Genomic DNA, 17,761 nt, shown 5'->3' with positions numbered 1-17,761 from the left:
GATTTCTGTTAGTCTCCAGCAGACGGAGGACACATTCTTTTCCTGTAATAATAACCTTCTTAGGGGACAAAGAAGCAGACACTTATAAGAAGGTGTAGTGATCAATTGCCACAGCAGCACATGTGAGGCACTTTCAATGCCTGGGACTTTCAATCCCATAAGCAGCAGAGGACCCAGTACCGTCCCCTTCCCATGTGCTCCCAACCTCCTTACCAGGTTTCCAAAATGGCTGAGAAGGCGCAAGGGTCAGAATCATCCTAGCATTACCAGACATTTCTGCCTCAAGTGTAGGGGCAGCTTAGACTCAAAAGGAAAAGTTAGGGAAGAGTGTCCCCTCAGAAATCCTTTATAGGGAGGAAGCTCTGTGAAGAACACTTTCCCTCCTCCTGCCAGGGATTCAGCCTCTGTAGAGTAGGAGGGAATTCTGGAACTACCCAAATGGATTACTACCTCAGAGTCCAGCAACCTCCCTCGAGGGCAGCAGCTGCAGCCCCCAGAATAAAGGGGTGGTTATAATTCAGTTGCAGTCTCAGTTCTGCCCCTGCCCTTAGGAAAGGCATTGGTACAGGGAAGGAACACAGGGAAGACCCTCCTTCATTGATCTAAGCACCCTGGTCTGATCTGCAGTTTAAGTTCATCTCACCCCACAATCCACCCTCCTCCAGGAGGCAAGAGCAGCTCTGACAACAGAGGGTTCTCCATGGAAAGGATTCATCCTCAATGAGCAATCAGGAAGCCAGAAAAAGTACAGACTGTTCAAGCAGCAGCAGCAGCAGCACTGAGAATAAGTACCCCTGCAGTCCTCCCACCTTGAAGAGTGGAGAAGCTGCTTCAGCTCTTCTGGCAGCCCATGTAGAATGCAGCACTCCAGCCCCCTAAAAATCATGGGGGAGATTCAAGGGCATTTTATTGGATTTAGCTCTGCCTAGAGATCCTTACCAAGCATGATCAAATCTGATCCCTCATCTTCTGTTAAGACAAGGAAGAGGATTAGTGGCAATAAACCATATACCTTTCTAGGTTGCCCCTGAAAGCAGGGAGAGATAGTAGATAGTCTGATTTGATATCATGAGCTAATATTTTTATATTATATACTAATTAATATATACAGTCCTTTGTATAAGAACATTATAGAAGTAACATAGGTTTTCTCTTTCAGCATAATTCCCCCTCCAGTGATGACAGTTCAGACTATAGCCTGGATTCTGATATTGAACGTACAGAAAGACCACATAAGAAGGGAGTTGGTTTGTACAGAGATTATGATAGCTCATTCCTTCAGGTATAACTTATAAAACTGATTTTTCATTTCTTTCATTTATCCACAATTTTTAAATACTGTTCTATTTATAAATCCATATGTCCCTAATCCATGCTTAACAAAGATTTCATTCTGGCAATATATTTAGGTCTCATTTCTGTGGGGTAAGTTTCCAGATGTACTACTGTATTACTTTTTTAATGAACCTATACAATTATAGAATAACTCTGATTTTACAGTTTAACATTTCCTGAGCATGAGTCCCAATAGTACAGGCAATTGGAATGGTACAGGCAATTGGGAGTATCTTTTCCTCTGTCAGAAAAGAAGGTGCCAATGGGAATTAAATAACTTTTATTTCTGCCCATTTCCGATCCTTGTAGGCATTTTTTTTTCAGGGAGTAGTTGTAAGAGACTCCCTTCTATCCCTCCATAGTTAATATGGTGGAAATGGGCTGTGCTTCTGTGGATATGGCAGTAGTTCTCTCTAAAAGCTACCAATAAAAATATACAGCTTGCATGCTATTTTGGGGGATTTTTAGGGTAATTTGTCCTGGGTTTTTCAGTTCAGACCATCAAGTATCCTTTTAGAAGCCAATGGAAGAAATTGACTCTGCCTTTTCCCTGAAGGAGGGACAGAGGAGCTGAGGCACTGAATCTCTGACTAAGAAACTGGAGAAGGATAGAAGACTTTCATCAAGACTTGAGTCCAAACCTCTTCAAAAACCTTTTGGATAGCCTAATTTATTTATATCTCTAGTAGTCTAGTCATCAAACTCAAGAGCCTGCCTGCAGAAAGTGGGAAAAGGGTGGAACTGAGCATGCTTCATTCTAATTGGCATCACCTTGTCTGATTAACTGAGAGACAGACACACTCACTTGTTTGTATCGATATCATCATGCTATGGGAAAACATTAAGAAAGTTAAGAAATATGATTTTACTTGAATTTTCTAGATTTTTACTGTAGACACAATTCCTATTAACAATTTTTATTGGAATATCACATTTCTCCTTTTCCATCAGATTCTAAAATACATCTATAAGTATTATTTTAAATTATTATTTTATTTAGATGTTAGTTTCAGTCGTATCAGTAGCTGAAAAAAGTATGTTTTTTACTTTCTATGAATCTAATGTTTGTTTATTGATCAGTAGCCAAGACAACCTATCACTTCTCCCATGCTTCTACTGCTTTGGTAATTACAACTAAAATTCAAAGAAATATTTACATAACTGTTTCATTTTAATTCAGTGTCACAAAAAAATCTGTTAATTTATCAGAAATAGGCCAGAGCCTTTCTTTTTTTAAATACATTTGATGATCATCTCTGTGTAACTTATTTTTCAAGTAGATTGATCAATAGTAAAAAATATGATATGCTAGCAAATTTTGTATTATACAAATAAATTTAAAGTATATTTGAGCTAGGTGAAAGGTACATCGCCAAACCAGTTTAGGTATTAAATTTTTGTTTTGTGAACAGCTTTTTTTCAAAACTGAACATCAACAGACATATTTCCATGACTTTTAACTTATTTTTAAAGGAATAACATTCCCGATAGTGTGATATTACAAAGGAATTGTGGTAGCAGATCAGAGTAATGTCCATTTAGTCCATTTTTCAGTCTCAGACAGAGATTTGTATCAGAAGTCCTGAGGAAGGTGTAAAAGCTACATAATGGACAATTATAATGTAATCATTTTGTTACTGAATAATTAAATTGAACTTTACAACAATGAGGTTTGCTTGTGCAATTCGTGGAAATCATGGAAATAATGAAACACTTGACAGTAAAACAATTGTGTAGAAATAACCATCTTAATAAAGTGAGGGCAAGGGGGAGTTTGGGAGGGTGAGATGTTAAATTGCTTCTAATTGCCACTACCCCTTTCATGCAGCATGGACATTTATCAGGAAACTACATGGCTTCCCAAAAGGCACAACATAATAAAAAATTAAAAAACAAGGAATATGATGAATACACTAATTACAGTGATGACAACTTTGGTAACTATAATGAGGAAGAAAAGGAGGAGGATTTTGCTGATCAGTTAAAACAATACAGAAAAGCTAAAGAAACTTCAAATACTGATTTAGGATCTCCATTTCCTAAAGAACCAGTGAAAAAACAGGGGATGAAAGGAATCCAGAAAGGTAAGGTTTGGTTTAATAGCTAATTTAGTTCATTTCAGAAACTTTCAGAATGGGATGGTGTCCTACAAATGGTGGGGGGTGGAATTTAGACAAGGTAGGTTAGGTAATATCTTTAACCAGCTTGTCTCTTTCATCAACAGAAGTTGGGCCAATGAAAGATATTACCTCATCTACCTTGTCTCTCTCATGTCCGAGGACCAATACAGCTACAACAACACTTCAAAATTATACGTCACGCCCAATTTTTCAGTAGTTTCTCTTAGTTTGAGTCCAGTATTTCAGAAGTCTCCTATAACTCTTGCTGGTTTCTGACACCTGAACTGTTTTTCTGGTGACAGCATTTCTTATCTATAGCTGATAGGATCCATTTTTTTTTGTTTTATCTTCTCTGTTTTTTTGGTCTTCGTCTTGATGTCTGTGGGTTGTTTTTTCTTGTCTTGCTTCTCCCCTCAGTGCATCTTGCCTCTACTATCCAACTGTCGGAGCTGTACAAACAGTAGATGGGTGCTGGTAGTTTTTCTACCAGATGACATCTATGGAGGGTCATGCTAGTAATTAAATTGAAAGTGCTGATAATAACTCTCCTCTTCTTATAAACAGCTAGCAAACTCGTATCAGCAAGTATCATACTTTATCATCAAAATAAAAATTACAGTCACAGATCAGTGCTGAATATCCAGATTAATGTTCCGTGTTCTGCAATGAATAGTGTAATTTTTTTAATAAGTTAAATCTTTCCAATTGTTGTCAATTGTATAAGTATTTGAGTAGTAATACTGCTTCAGAATTATTTTCAATATGATGTACTCTATGAAAGTGTCATACGTAGAGCTGGGTGGGAAAAATTGCAAATATGTGACTTATAAAGTATATTTTGATTTAGGGCCAGGTTTGTAAAGGTATTTAAGCACCTAAACATGCAGATGGGTACCTAATGGGATTTTCAAAAGTGCTTAAGATGCCTAACTTCCATAGGCATCTAAATACATTTAAAAATCTGGTCCTTAGCCATGTTCAAGCCACTTTTTGTTCATTTTTTCATACATTTTCGTATGTTCAAAATTTTGTTGAATGCTCATGGAAAATAAATATTGAAACCATATCTGAAACAACGTACTTTATAAATTAATTATGTATGATATTGGTACAATGTAGCGTCCATTTAAGAAATTAATCTCGGGGTTTTGAGAGAGAAGGAGGGAGGGAGTAAGGTAGTTATGGAGAGAGAGGTAGGTGGAGGGGAGAGGATGACTAGCCTGAGAAGATCCATTCCTCACTAGAGGGGCCTCTGTTTCAGAAGTGTTGCGAGGGACAAGATGGTAATGAAAATAACCTCATTCTAAAGGATGGGTATCATCTAATTCATAACATTATTTTTTCACTGTTGTTGCAATTGTTTCACTGGGGGTTATTTTTAGTTTAAAATAGGTATAAAGTGTCTGTCCATAGGCTTTGATTGATCTGTCAGTTATTTAAAATCACAAAATACAAAACCAAAATGCAATTTTTTGAATTCTCTATGTAAAGTTTTTCAAGTTTCACAAAATTTCAGGAATTGGTAGTAATGGTACCTCCAATATGGTTCCCTTGACTAGCAGGTTATGGTCACTTGAGTCACGGGGTTTTGTTGATGTCATAAACAATTCTTCTTACCCAACTAAATAGGAAGTACAGTGGTTAAATTAAATGAAAAAAATATTGGATTTACCATTTTATCTTACCCAAGACTGATATTTTTTCCATCATACAGGTTGTGTTTCTAAAAATTGGACAGTTCTTGTTTTATTTCCATTGGCATAAACATGCATGACAATTTTACTGACAGGCTGGTAACTTGTCTGTATTTCCACAAGGTCTTTTACATACTTGTTACAACTCACCAGGTGTTCATTCACCTGCATAAATCAAAAGGTGTTCAATAGAATCTGAAGACAGCATATATCACAGGCCTTCAGGATTTGGGTTTTTTATAGAAGTTACAAAGCTGTTGTTTGAAGCTAGATAAGTACTTGAAGCAAGTGCTTGTCTCTCACTGGTGGGGTCTGATTTGGGGGAGTGAAATTATGAGTACTTCTAATACCTTCTTGAACTGTCATCCAGAACTGTTACTCGTTTTGGCAGTTTTGGGGTCTTTGTTCACCTAGAACTCTTCAGATCACCTTCTGGAGGTTGTACTGTTCATTAATCTCTCACAAATGGGAATATGCAGAGGACACTAGATAAAGAAAGAGAGGTTATTTACCATAGAATCATAGAATATCAGGGTTGGAAGGGACCCCTGAAGGTCATCTAGTCCAACCCCCTGCTCGAAGCAGGACCAATTCCCAGTTAAATCATCCCAGCCAGGGCTTTGTCAAGCCTGACCTTAAAAACCTCTAAGGAAGGAGATTCCACCACCTCCCTAGGTAACGCATTCCAGTGTTTCACCACCCTCTTAGTGAAAAAGTTTTTCCTAATATCCAATCTAAACCTCCCCCACTGCAACTTGAGACCATTACTCCTCGTTCTGTCATCTGCTACCATTGAGAACAGTCTAGAGCCATCCTCTTTGGAACCCCCTTTCAGGTAGTTGAAAGCAGCTATCAAATCCCCCCTCATTCTTCTCTTCTGCAGGCTAAACAATCCCAGCTCCCTCAGCCTCTCCTCATAAATCATGTGTTCTAGACCCCTAATCATTTTTGTTGCCCTTCGCTGGACTCTCTCCAATTTATCCACATCCTTCTTGTAGTGTGGGGCCCAAAACTGGACACAGTACTCCAGATGAGGCCTCACCAATGTCGAATAGAGGGGAACGATCACGTCCCTCGATCTGCTCGCTATGCCCCTACTTATACATCCCAAAATGCCATTGGCCTTCTTGGCAACAAGGGCACACTGCTGACTCATATCCAGCTTCTCGTCCACTGTCACCCCTAGGTCCTTTTCCGCAGAACTGCTGCCTAGCCATTCGATCCCTAGTCTGTAGCGGTGCATTGGATTCTTCCATCCTAAGTGGAGGACCCTGCACTTATCCTTATTGAACCTCATCAGATTTCTTTTGGCCCAATCCTCCAATTTGTCTAGGTCCTTCTGTATCCTATCCCTCCCCTCCAGCGTATCTACCACTCCTCCCAGTTTAGTATCATCCGCAAATTTGCTGAGAGTGCAATCCACACCATCCTCCAGATCATTTATGAAGATATTGAACAAAACCGGCCCCAGGACCAACCCTTGGGGCACTCCACTTGATTTACCAGTAACTGTTGTTCTTCCAAGAATGTCACCTCTGCATATTCACACTGCCTACCTACCTTCCCTACTACTTCAGAGTTTCGAGTAAAGAATTCTGAAATTAGGAAAGTAACTGAAGGGCAGCTAAGCCAGTCTAACTTTTATATCCATGGAATGCTCCACAAGAATGTGAGGATGGTGGCAATTGTTCCTAACAGACATAACTCTCTAGAATCTTCAGAGCTCAGTGCCAGGAGTGCCAACTAGTTTCTTGTTATGCCTTTTAAGAAACAATAAAAATTATAAAGCTGTCTAGAAGCCTAGAGAGAAATGGAATGGAGTAGAATTATTGATAGTTGAGAGGCGAGCATAGTAAGCGGTTGCAGTAGACTGGACGTTGGAGACTGTTAGTGGGGGGCGGAAACAGCAGTGGATTTAAACTAAAATATAGGAAACTAGATAAAAGAGAACTAGATAGCCATTAATGGACTTAATCTCCATGAAGTTATTAGCCAGAATGGGTAAGGAATGGTGTCCCTAGCCTCTGTTTGTCAGAGGGTGGAGATTCATAGATACTAAGGTCAGAAGGGACCATTATGATCATCTAGTCTGACCTCCTGCACAACGCAGGCCACAGAATTTCACCCACCCACTTCTGCGAAAAACCTCTCACCTATGTCTGAGCTATTGAAGTCCTCAAATCGTGGTTTAAAGACTTCAAGCAGCAGAGAATCCTCCAGCAAGTGAACCGTGCCCCATGCTGCAGAGGAAGGTGAAAAACCTCCAGGGCCTCTTCCAATCTGCCCTGGAGGAAAATTCCTTCCCGACCCCAAATATGGCGATCAGCTAAACCCTGAGCATATGGGCAAGATTCACCAGCCAGAGATGGATGGCAAGAGAGAGATCACTTGATCATTATCTATTAGGCTAACTCTTTCATTGGCCACTGTCGGTAGACAGGATACTGGGCTGGATGGACGTTTGGTCTGACCCAGTATGGCCGTTCTTAAGTTCTTATGTTAAACTTCAGGAAGGTGGGCAAGGCTTCTGATAACAGAGTTCCATAAAAACCAAACTAATAGGATACTTCTCAGTTTTCACACGTTGAATTTACTAGATGAGGGTTTCTCAGTCTAGCTGTAGTAAGATTGAAAGTTGTTGAGCAATATTACCTGTGGGTGATTTAATATTTGGTGAATGCCAATTTGCCATTATCAGTACGTGTTTCTCACTCAACATGTCTGAAGGTAAAGGAAGTGGTATGAAACAAGCAATTGAATAGGCTGAAATAATGAAAACAGGTAATTATTTTTATTAAAATATAAACATAGTCAGCAGTTACTGAGTAGCAAGATAAAAGCAGGCAGATACGGCCAAAAGATAAAAAGGGTTAATGCTCATTGATAAAGGTATATTTTCCTTTCAGAGTTAACCCAGGCTCTTACTCAGGTGTTGCTATGACCAGACTTCCATTAATACACAAACCTCTGACCACTTCTCACTTTCAGACACATTAAGCTATAGGTTCTCTCTCTTAATCACTGAACTGTATTGCTTATGAGTGCACAACCAAAATTTTTAAGTAGAACAGCATCTTGTCCAACTGTGCAACAAGATCCTGCTGTCCCTATGCCACAAGGTATGCATGTCTGCTGGTGTTTGCAGTGTTGGCCCTCCTTGGCCCAGTGCATTATTTTAAGGCTACTTCTTGCGTCTATACATGCTGTGCCGTGCTGTGGTCTGGGATCATAATTCACCTCCCATTCCTAGTATATATTGTGCACATCCTGCCTCTGTCTCATAAATATAAAATAGATGCACATATTTTGCACCATCTTTCAGCTGTACCCTTCTTCACTACCCTCATGCTTTACCTCCTATTTCCTCCTTTACTCTCCTTCACCTCAGTCTCTGTGCATCTGTATATTTGGTTTTTGTGTGTATAGTGAAATTGAAGTTTATTGACATTTACCAGTAAAAATCTAATCCTTACAAGCCTATTTATGATTATAGAGATTGCATCACATGTAGAAGAGAGAGATATGTGGGTGCAGAAAATAGTATTTTGTCATGTGCATATAAAGGTAGCATCAATATTTCTATGATTTTTATATGTACTCTTTAAATATTAAGGGTATTTAAAGGGAATTGATGTTATACATGGTATGTTAAGGAATTTAAAGCTGAAATATAGTATTATTTGTAGATCACCAAATCTTAAATACTTCAAACATTTGCATTCCTCACAAATACAATATACCTGCACTACAAGTTATAAAAGGCTACTTTTCACAGAATAAATTATATACTCATTTTACCAATCTATTATTCACTTTAAAAGTCACAGGTAATTTCAAAATTCTGATTGGCTGATGAAGCCAGTCATGTCAGTATATGACTCAAGATATTTAGGGATTCATTCACCCATCAATATACAGAGAGGTAAACGTAATTTCCATTACCATTCTCTTCATTTTCTGCTTGCTGACTATATCTACTCTTCCTTCTAGTTTCTCATGCAGGTTAAAGAGGAGGCCATGTTAAAGAGCTTTTTGCTTCTGAAGAATAGTTATTTTTCTTTATGAGGCATCTGAAATATATTCTAATATTTTTCAGGTATTGCACAAAGGGGTTTTGGTGTTGGTCGAGGGCGTGGAATTCAGAAGAAGTTGAAGCGTAAAGATCGTGGAAGGGGAAGAGGAGCCAATAAAGGACCTGATGGCTTTCAAGAGGTACATGGAATTGAAGTTAAAAACACATACATGTATTTGCTAATACCTGGATACTCCTTGTTAACAGAGATGTAGACAGAATTGCCTAATTATGTTTTCTGCCAATTTTGTTCTGTTCTCCAGAGATTAAGCTAACTCTTTTCTAAGAAAGGAAGTTCCTAGCCCATCCAGTTGAGAAAATAGTCTTGTTTAGTCTGCACCCAGAAAGACTGAAACAATACTAGCAAGAGAATTATAAGCTTCACTTTTTAATGGAATGTTAACTTTGAAGATTTAATATCATCTTAATTGAGGATAAATTCAGTTCTGAGGAATTGCCTTAACTGCTGGCACCAAATCACTGGGGTTTTTTTTAGCCAGCATAATTAAATTGGGAGACTTGATTCAGTTCCTAGCTGCCTACTCCTGTTGATCTTCCTCACAAGTTTTACTCATTTTCATCTAAAAGAAAATGTTAGGCTTTAGTCAGTGTCAGCTATTCATCTTCTCAGCTGTCAGGCCTCTCTTATTCTATTCTTTAGACAGCCTAAACTGTGGTTCCTTTTCAGGTGATGGTCCTTATGTATTTTCCATGTATACGCACTGTACACCTGAGTCTGGAATTTTTTAGTAAGCCGTGTCCATTGGTTCATACATGCACTATAGTCCTGCTCATGCTCTGAACTGAGGGCATAAGGGATGATGCGGACCAGTGACTACAGTTTCTTCTTACCAATGCATGGTCTGAGTCAGAGTCTTCTGCGTCCTCAGCACCTTCTGCTACTGCGTCATTTCTGTAAATACATTGAGTTTGATTTTAGTATTCTTCTTCTTTTTTAGACTCTGGTTCTACAGAACCCCATTCAACCTGGTTCTATAGATAGAATAATGAAAGGAGCATGTACTATAATCCAGTTAACTCTCCCTTGTAGAGAAGGATGCAGACAGGCCCTAGCAGGACAGGAAGAAAAAAAAGAGGAGGGAGACCCATTCTTGATCTACATCAGCTAAATTACTTTATTTGCAAATCAAAAGGAGAAAGGCACATGGTTCACATCTCTCAGTATGAAAGATGGTTGCTTTCATGTGGACATTCATTCATCCTACAGAAGGTTCGTCAGATTTCTGGTAGGACCAGAGTACTGCCAGTTCAGAGTACTTCGGTTTGGACTACTACCAGCATCCAGAGTTCTCAGGAAGGTCCTCTCTGTGACGGTGGCCCAGATGAAATGAAACAGCTATACCATCTTCCCATCTCTGGTCGATTGGCTCCTAATAGGCAGATCCAACCAGGCGGTCCAGTTGGCTGCCCTATCCTTATTCCGTCTTCTGGCATCCTTGGGGATCTGTGTAAACAGAGAGAGGTCTACTTTGGCTCCCACAAAAACCTGTATAGGAGCAACCCTAGGCTCAACCTCAGCAAAGGCCTGTCTCCATATGGACAGAGCCCAGGCCATGAATAGCCTGGTAACACAAGTCACCCTCAGACCTTGTCTCTCTTTCCCTCCTCGGTCACATGGCCTCATGTACCTATGTAACACCATTCACCAGGCTTCCCCTCCATTGCCTACAGGGCTGGGTCCAGTCTGTTTATTCACCAGAGACAACATGAATACCAAGGTAACAATCCCTGGCTTCTCTTGTATGATGGACAAACCTTCAACAGCTGCCTGCCTTTCCTTCCAACCACGTCTGACACAGCCATTATCACAGAGGCATGTATCATAGGATGGGGAGCCCATCTGAGCAGTTACACTGTGCAAGGCACATGGATTCCTCAAAAGGCTGGGATGCATATCTGTCTCCTACAGTCAGCCTAGCTTGCAATGCATTCCTTTCACTTATACTGTCCCATCATATCCAGATAATACCAGACAACTTGGTGACCATTTTCTATCTAAACAATCAGTGTGGAGCGAAATCTCTTTCTGTATAGAGGCAGTCAGTTTATGGAACTGGTGCATCAGGAACCACATATCACACTCTGCATATATCTACCAGATGTTCAGAACTCTATGGCGGACAATCTGGCACTTCACCACAGACCACGAGTGGGAGATACATAATTCATCCCTGAACAAAATCTTCATTGAGTGGGGAAAACATCATGGGACCTGTTTGCTTCCCAAGATGAACAAGAAGTTCAGTCTGTACTACTCCAGAGCAGCATTGGCCGGGATACTGGGCGCGATGCCTTTCTGTTACCCTGGACAAACCACCTGAGATGCACCTTTTCTCCCATCCCACCACTACCACATGTTCTGTAAAAGATTTGGCATAACAGAGCTCAAATCATTTTCTTTGCATCCAGTTGGGCCCAGACAGTTCTGGTTTCCGACCTTTTACAATGTCAGCCAGTCCTCCCATCAGCATCTGACCCTTCCTGGATCTGTTAACTCAGGAGAACTGCAAGATCAGACATCCCAACCCAGACCCTCTTCACCTTATGGTCTGTTATTTGGATGGGCGTCAAACCAAGAGCATTTATGTTCAGAGACTGTTCAAACTATTCTCAATCACAGTAGAAAAACTCCACCAGAAAATGCTGTGTAGCTAAATGATGGCATTTCTCTGCCTGGACTCAAGAGAAGTGTCTATCTCTGGAAGATGAAGATACTCCTGCCTTTTTTAATTACCTCCTGACCCTGAATTCATCAGGACTTGTCATTCGTTTGCTGCAAGTCCACCTACCACAGCACTCTGTGCCTTCTGTCCTCCCATAGAAGGCTCACCCAACAGTCAGATACCTAAAAGGTCTCATTAGGACCTTCCCACTGTTAGGACCTCGGTCTCGTACTCTCAATACCTACCAGACCACCCTTTGAACCTTCTCCTTAAAACATGTGACGCACGAGTCAGCCATAAACGCTGCCCCGTTCACTTACCCGTCTGGCTAATGTGATGGCGACAAATAAAGTATCCTTCATGGATAGGGACATCCTTGCACCATCCTCCTGTTTGAATACTACTTACCAATCATCCACATGTAGAATACACACAGGAACCAGTACTCAAAGAAGAAAGGGAGGTTACTTATATGTAACAGGAGATTCTTGGAGATGTGTGGTCCCTATCTGTATTCCACTATCTGCTCTCCTTCTCCTCTGCTTTGGATCATGACTGGATTTGCAGTAAGAAGAGGCATTAGAGGTGTCAGAGATTGCTGCCGCTTACACTCCTGGTACAGAGCACTGGGTTGGGGGGTGCATGCAACTGCACAGGCATGAACTTGCTGGAAATCTCTAGTCTCAGGCACGTGGAGCACATGAGTACTTATGTGTAAGTTCAAGAACTGGCTCTGGTATGGACTTTCTGTCTAACCTTGGGCAGGTCACTTTATCTCTGCGCAGCAGTTCCCCACTTGTAAAATGTAGGTGGTAATATTTCCCTTTTTCTGTTTTGTCTATTCAGATGTAAACTTTCTGGGGCAACAACATTCTTCTTCTGTTTGTACCGCACTTAACGCAGTGGGGCCCCAGTTTCAGTTGGAGCCCCCAGATGCTACTGTAATGTACTTTTTTTGTCCATTTGAACTCTGGAAGTGTGAGAGAGGTTGGGGGGTGACGTAAGGGGGTGTGCATTTATGTGGGTCTTGGGCTGTTGGTGCAGAAGCTAGGTGGAAAGCTCAGAGCTGATGCAGCAAGTTGTTGGCACTTCAAGTTTTCCCCCACCACCAGGAACAGCCCTTGATGTGGTGTGCTTAGCTGTCACCCCTTCTAGGCTCTGCCTAGTTCTCCTCACGCAGCCCTGTTTGTGCCCTTCCCTCCCACATGTGTTGGGGGATCCCTTTTTCTGTGGACATCCGTGGACCTCTTCCTGCTCATCAGTTGGGTGGAGGCAAACAGTTCTATAGTGGACCTGGTTGATTATTCTCAATCTGAGTTGGGAAGTAAAGTCCCAGCCAGAGGAGCATCCTCTCCTGAGAGGAGGGTGCTGAGACTGGGAAAGTGACTGAAGAGGGTGGTGAAGACGCCATCAGGAGCATTCTGTTGTCTTCTTTCTGATTTTCTTCCTTAAAAGTTTACTTTAAAATATATAATGGAAGGAGACGTCATATCAGGGTTAAGAGTTGACTCACGTTGCTTGGCTATTAACTGTTAGTATTCTGGCATTCCTGAGGGAACTCCTAGTTGCTGTATTTGGGCCCTCAGCTGGTGACTAATCTAACTGTAACGTTATTGTCTTGAGATCATTGAATATATGAAGTATTAGTTACTGTGTCCCATATAACAGAGGTACATTTCATTTTTTTCCTGTATACATTTGCAAAACTCAGATGTACAAATCTTTATAAAAAGAAAAGGAGTACTTGTGGCACCTTAGAGACTAACAAATTTATTTGAGCATAAGCTTTCGTGAGCTACAGCTCACTTCATCGGATGCATCCGATGAAATAAATTTGTTAGTCTCTAAGGTGCCACAAGTACTCCTTTTCTTTTTGTGGATACAGACTAACACGGCTGCTACTCTGAAACAAATCTTTATGGTAGCTGAAAGAAGATTCTAAATTTGTTGCATTTATAACAGAAAGCTTGCTATTTTCACAGAAGAATTTTACTTTACTTAGTCTTACAGAACAATATTAGAACATCCAAGAAAATGTATAATGCATATTTGGTTTTACTTTATATTTTGAGATAGAATAGCCTTTCTGTGAACTGTGTACAGAGAACACTCAAACACTCTGAAAACACTCAGGTCATGATTTACTGTCATTTTATTTTGAAATTTTATTCCACTTTCAGATAACTACTGCTTTGAATGCTGTAATTGTTGTTTTTAAATATATTTAAAATAGTAACTACACATACATAATAGTAAACACATACATTTAAAATATTTTTTTCCTTTTATATAGGAAGGCAAACCAGTGAAGAAATGGGTGAATATGAGTCAGGAATTCATAAATCAACATACAGTGGAACATAAAGGAAAACAAATTTGTAAATATTTTCTTGAGGGAAGATGTATTAAGGTAAATATATACTTTATATGCATGTATGTATCTCTAGCAGGAGTCGGGGAAAGAGTGGGCATTCTATTTCAATTTAGCTAATATAAGGAAAACTTGTTTTATGTAACTTTGTTTTTTGCCTTAGTATTTTTTGGCAAGAAGTATAAATTAAAATAAATGCAAGAGAAAATTTTGGGGGAAAACTATCAAACTACATATCCTTTCACTGTGCAATGTAAATTATATAAAAAGATATACTGTTGATCACTTATTTTATTAGCAGGTACAGTATGATAAATACACTTGTGTCCAGCAATATTAGAATCTGAAATTAATGTAATATGTCATCTGTATTTTTTTATATTTAATTTTGGACATATGTAGGGTGATTTAGTAGGTAGATTTAGTGATTCATTTCTATTTTAAAAATAATCTTTTATTGGATATTATAGATTTTGAGACACAGTGAAATGAAAAACACTGCTTTAATTATTCACGAAGAGTACTTCTCTCTCCAGCCTAAGAAAGGAAGAAAATATGCTTTCCCAAACATCCAAGAAAGGCAGACATGAAAAACCTCAGCAGCTTGGAGGGGTTGGGAAGCAGGAAGAAGAGAAATTGAATTAGAATATTAGAGCCAGACATAATCCATGGCATGCATGATAGCCTGCCATTATGTAGATTCTGGTATTGCATCATGCTGAAACAAATAATACAATGCAGCTTAATTCTCTGGTATCAAAGTTAATCTTTTAATCAATTATAAAATATAATATAGAAATTTGAAATAAATTATGAAAAATTTACATATTTGCTCTTAATCTGATGGTGTATGTCAAAAATGTTTATTATGTCACTTATTCCTAGTTCCACTGTGACTTCGGTGGTACACAATTTTCTGTCTTTTCATGATTAACAACTTTTTTTCTTCATTATTTACTTGCAAAGTAAAAATAAAATGTAATTAGGCTCTTTTGAAATTCCTGGTGGAAATATAAGGTAATAGCCATAAAATAGTCTTGAATATTTTCATGGCTTTGTCTGTTATGGTATTTAAATCCCCTGGTTCCCAATATGATGAGTATTTAGTGCCACCTACCGTTATAAAACAGCCGTAAGATAACTATTTTTTTAAAGTACTTTCAAAAATTATTGTTTTGTAAAACTTTTGATGGAACTAGTCATAATGTAAAGTAATACAGTTTATATGTTTTTTTGTATTGTCTAAATGGGCAGCTCCTATATAATAGTTTCTAATACTTTTTCATAGCATAAACAACCTTCCCCTTGCATTTGTGATCACATAATTTTCTTGCAACAACTACAGCATTTGCTTAAATTGAAAGATAATATTAGGAAGGTATTTAATGTTTCTTTGAGTAGTGTCCCTATGGGTGCTCCACTTCAAGTGCACATGCACCTCAAAGTGGAACACCCGTAAGGGGATACATCTCGAAGTTACTCCAATTACTGCATAAGGTGAATAACCTCTCCATTTTTAGCTTCTTTTAATGCCATTTACCAGATGGAATCAAGGGGGAAAAACAGTGCCATGTGACCAGCCTACTCTCCATGGACCACCAGCATATACTCTGTGGATCCTAGTCTGAGAATGTGCTAAAATGTTCTTTGTCTCCACTTCTTTTTGGAATCTCAAGAAAATTGACTCACTTGTTAAATACTTGTATTGTCAATAGAGAGAAAAGTTCAAAACTGGATAAACAGGATGAAAGCATCATTGTTAAAATATGAAGTTGAATAAATTCAGCATTTAGAATTAATAATCTCTTTGTCTCTCCTTTTCTGTCATATTTACAGGGAGACCAGTGTAAATTTGATCATGATGCAGAGATAGAGAAAAAAAAGGAAATCTGCAAGTTTTACATACAGGGTTATTGTACCAAAGGAGACAACTGCATTTATTTGCATAATATCCTTTGGAAAAAACTATATTTGAATTAAAATCCGAGTTAAGGTTTTTATATTTTAGTATAATTTGATTTTTCTTTAGACACTTCATAAACACACTGACTGATTGTGTTTTATTGTGAAATATCATTTGCAAAGTTTGTGCAATTGGTATATGGTGATATGTGCATGAAACTGAGAAGCTTTTCAAATTATAGTTAGGTACTTTCCATGGATTCTTTATAATTTTTCTTTTGAGGTTTATAACCTGATTATATATATTAAAAAAATCTAAACATTACAGTTGGTTCACAAGCTTTTATCCCATGGATTTGTTTTTATGAAGGCAACATTGGCAAGATAAAATTATAGAGTATACAATTTTTTTCATCTTTTTTACTATTGGGGTATTATTGGAAGATTAAAACTGAGAACTCTTAGAAATTAGTTTTCTTTTTACCATGTATTTTGTGTGTCTGACATCCCATAAAGACATAGATTAGGGAGTCTATAACATCATAGCCCTCTCTTGATTCCTTCAGTGGAAATAGTAAACACTGCAGCCAGCTCTCTCTGTGGTAAGAATGAGATATGACAACTTCAAGATCTCCATGTCCTTCCAGTCTGGAGCAGAAGGTGCAGTTAATTACCATTCTATACCTCCTTAGCACAGGGAGCTGGTGTACATCATTATTTGGTCATATTTCTAAATGACGGGGTGGGACAGTGGTTTGTGTGGGAGGAGAAGAGCTGGATGGGGACAGGGTGGCTTTCCCCAACACACACAAAAAACACTTTTTGGAGTTGGAGAGGGGGAATGGATTACTTGCACCTGTGTAAAATGAGTATAAAGTACTTCTTATTGAATAGCATTGTACACCTACTTTGCTCACATATTGCACTGATGTAAATGACTGCACAACTCAGTCTTCAGTCTTGAATTGTTAAAATAGCACTTGTTGTGGATTGTGCATGGTTGTACAAAGCCACAGAGTTGGTACAACTATTTCATGAACAACTATTAGGCATTAGTTTTTATGTGCGGTTGTGTGATGGATGGTTAACATTGATTTGTATTTTGTATTCGCTGGAGTTGTTTTAACTGTGCAAGCAGAGTTAATTTTTCCCTGACCTGCAATCAAACTTTTCTACTGAATTTGGATGGTGAGGGTTTTGTGTATGAGAGAGAGAACTGGATGGTATGGTTGCTGTCAATTATGTAATCTTATCTGGATTGCTTTAGTATGTGTGATGTTTTTAGGGATGCAAATAATGGCATGTCTTGTTTTGAAATGCCCTTACCAATCTAAAATAAAGTTAAAGATTTTGGGGTGGGAATTCAGAGTCAGATTAGCTTGCTTTAAAGAATAAATTAATTTTACTGCTCTTTATTCCATTTAGCAACACAACTAAGAGAGAGAAAGCAGCAGTCTCTTCTTTCATTGCTTCCTCAACAGAATTGTTTACTGAGTTTTAATCAGCTCTGCTTGTGCAAATCCTACTGAAGGCAGCTGGGTTGCATGAGTGTCACTAAGGGTATAGAGTAACAGCCGTGTTAG

General features: G+C 38.9%; 1 protein-coding gene across 5 annotated transcripts in view; it reads left to right on the top strand.

The window, feature by feature from the left end:
- Positions 1–17,761, top strand: part of ZC3H6 (zinc finger CCCH-type containing 6) — a 74,589-nt gene that overhangs the window by 42,972 nt on the left and 13,856 nt on the right. For 3 of the 5 annotated variants that reach the window (XM_073339896.1, XM_073339895.1, XM_073339897.1), the window contains 5 exons: positions 1,160–1,282; positions 3,164–3,419; positions 9,246–9,361; positions 14,199–14,315; positions 16,113–16,226. In XM_073339896.1, the coding sequence (XP_073195997.1) occupies positions 1,160–1,282; positions 3,164–3,419; positions 9,246–9,361; positions 14,199–14,315; positions 16,113–16,226 (726 nt within the window). Of the gene's footprint in view, positions 1–1,159; positions 1,283–2,415; positions 2,460–3,163; positions 3,420–9,245; positions 9,362–14,198; positions 14,316–16,112; positions 16,227–17,761 lie in introns of those variants that run through there. The other 2 variants (XM_073339899.1, XM_073339900.1) reach the window with 2 other exon arrangements.

This window comes from Lepidochelys kempii, chromosome 3 (assembly GCF_965140265.1).
Source record: "Lepidochelys kempii isolate rLepKem1 chromosome 3, rLepKem1.hap2, whole genome shotgun sequence".
NCBI lineage: Eukaryota > Metazoa > Chordata > Testudines > Cheloniidae > Lepidochelys > Lepidochelys kempii.
The sequence above is the reverse complement of the archived record's forward strand: the minus strand, read 5'-3'. Positions and strand labels throughout refer to the sequence as shown.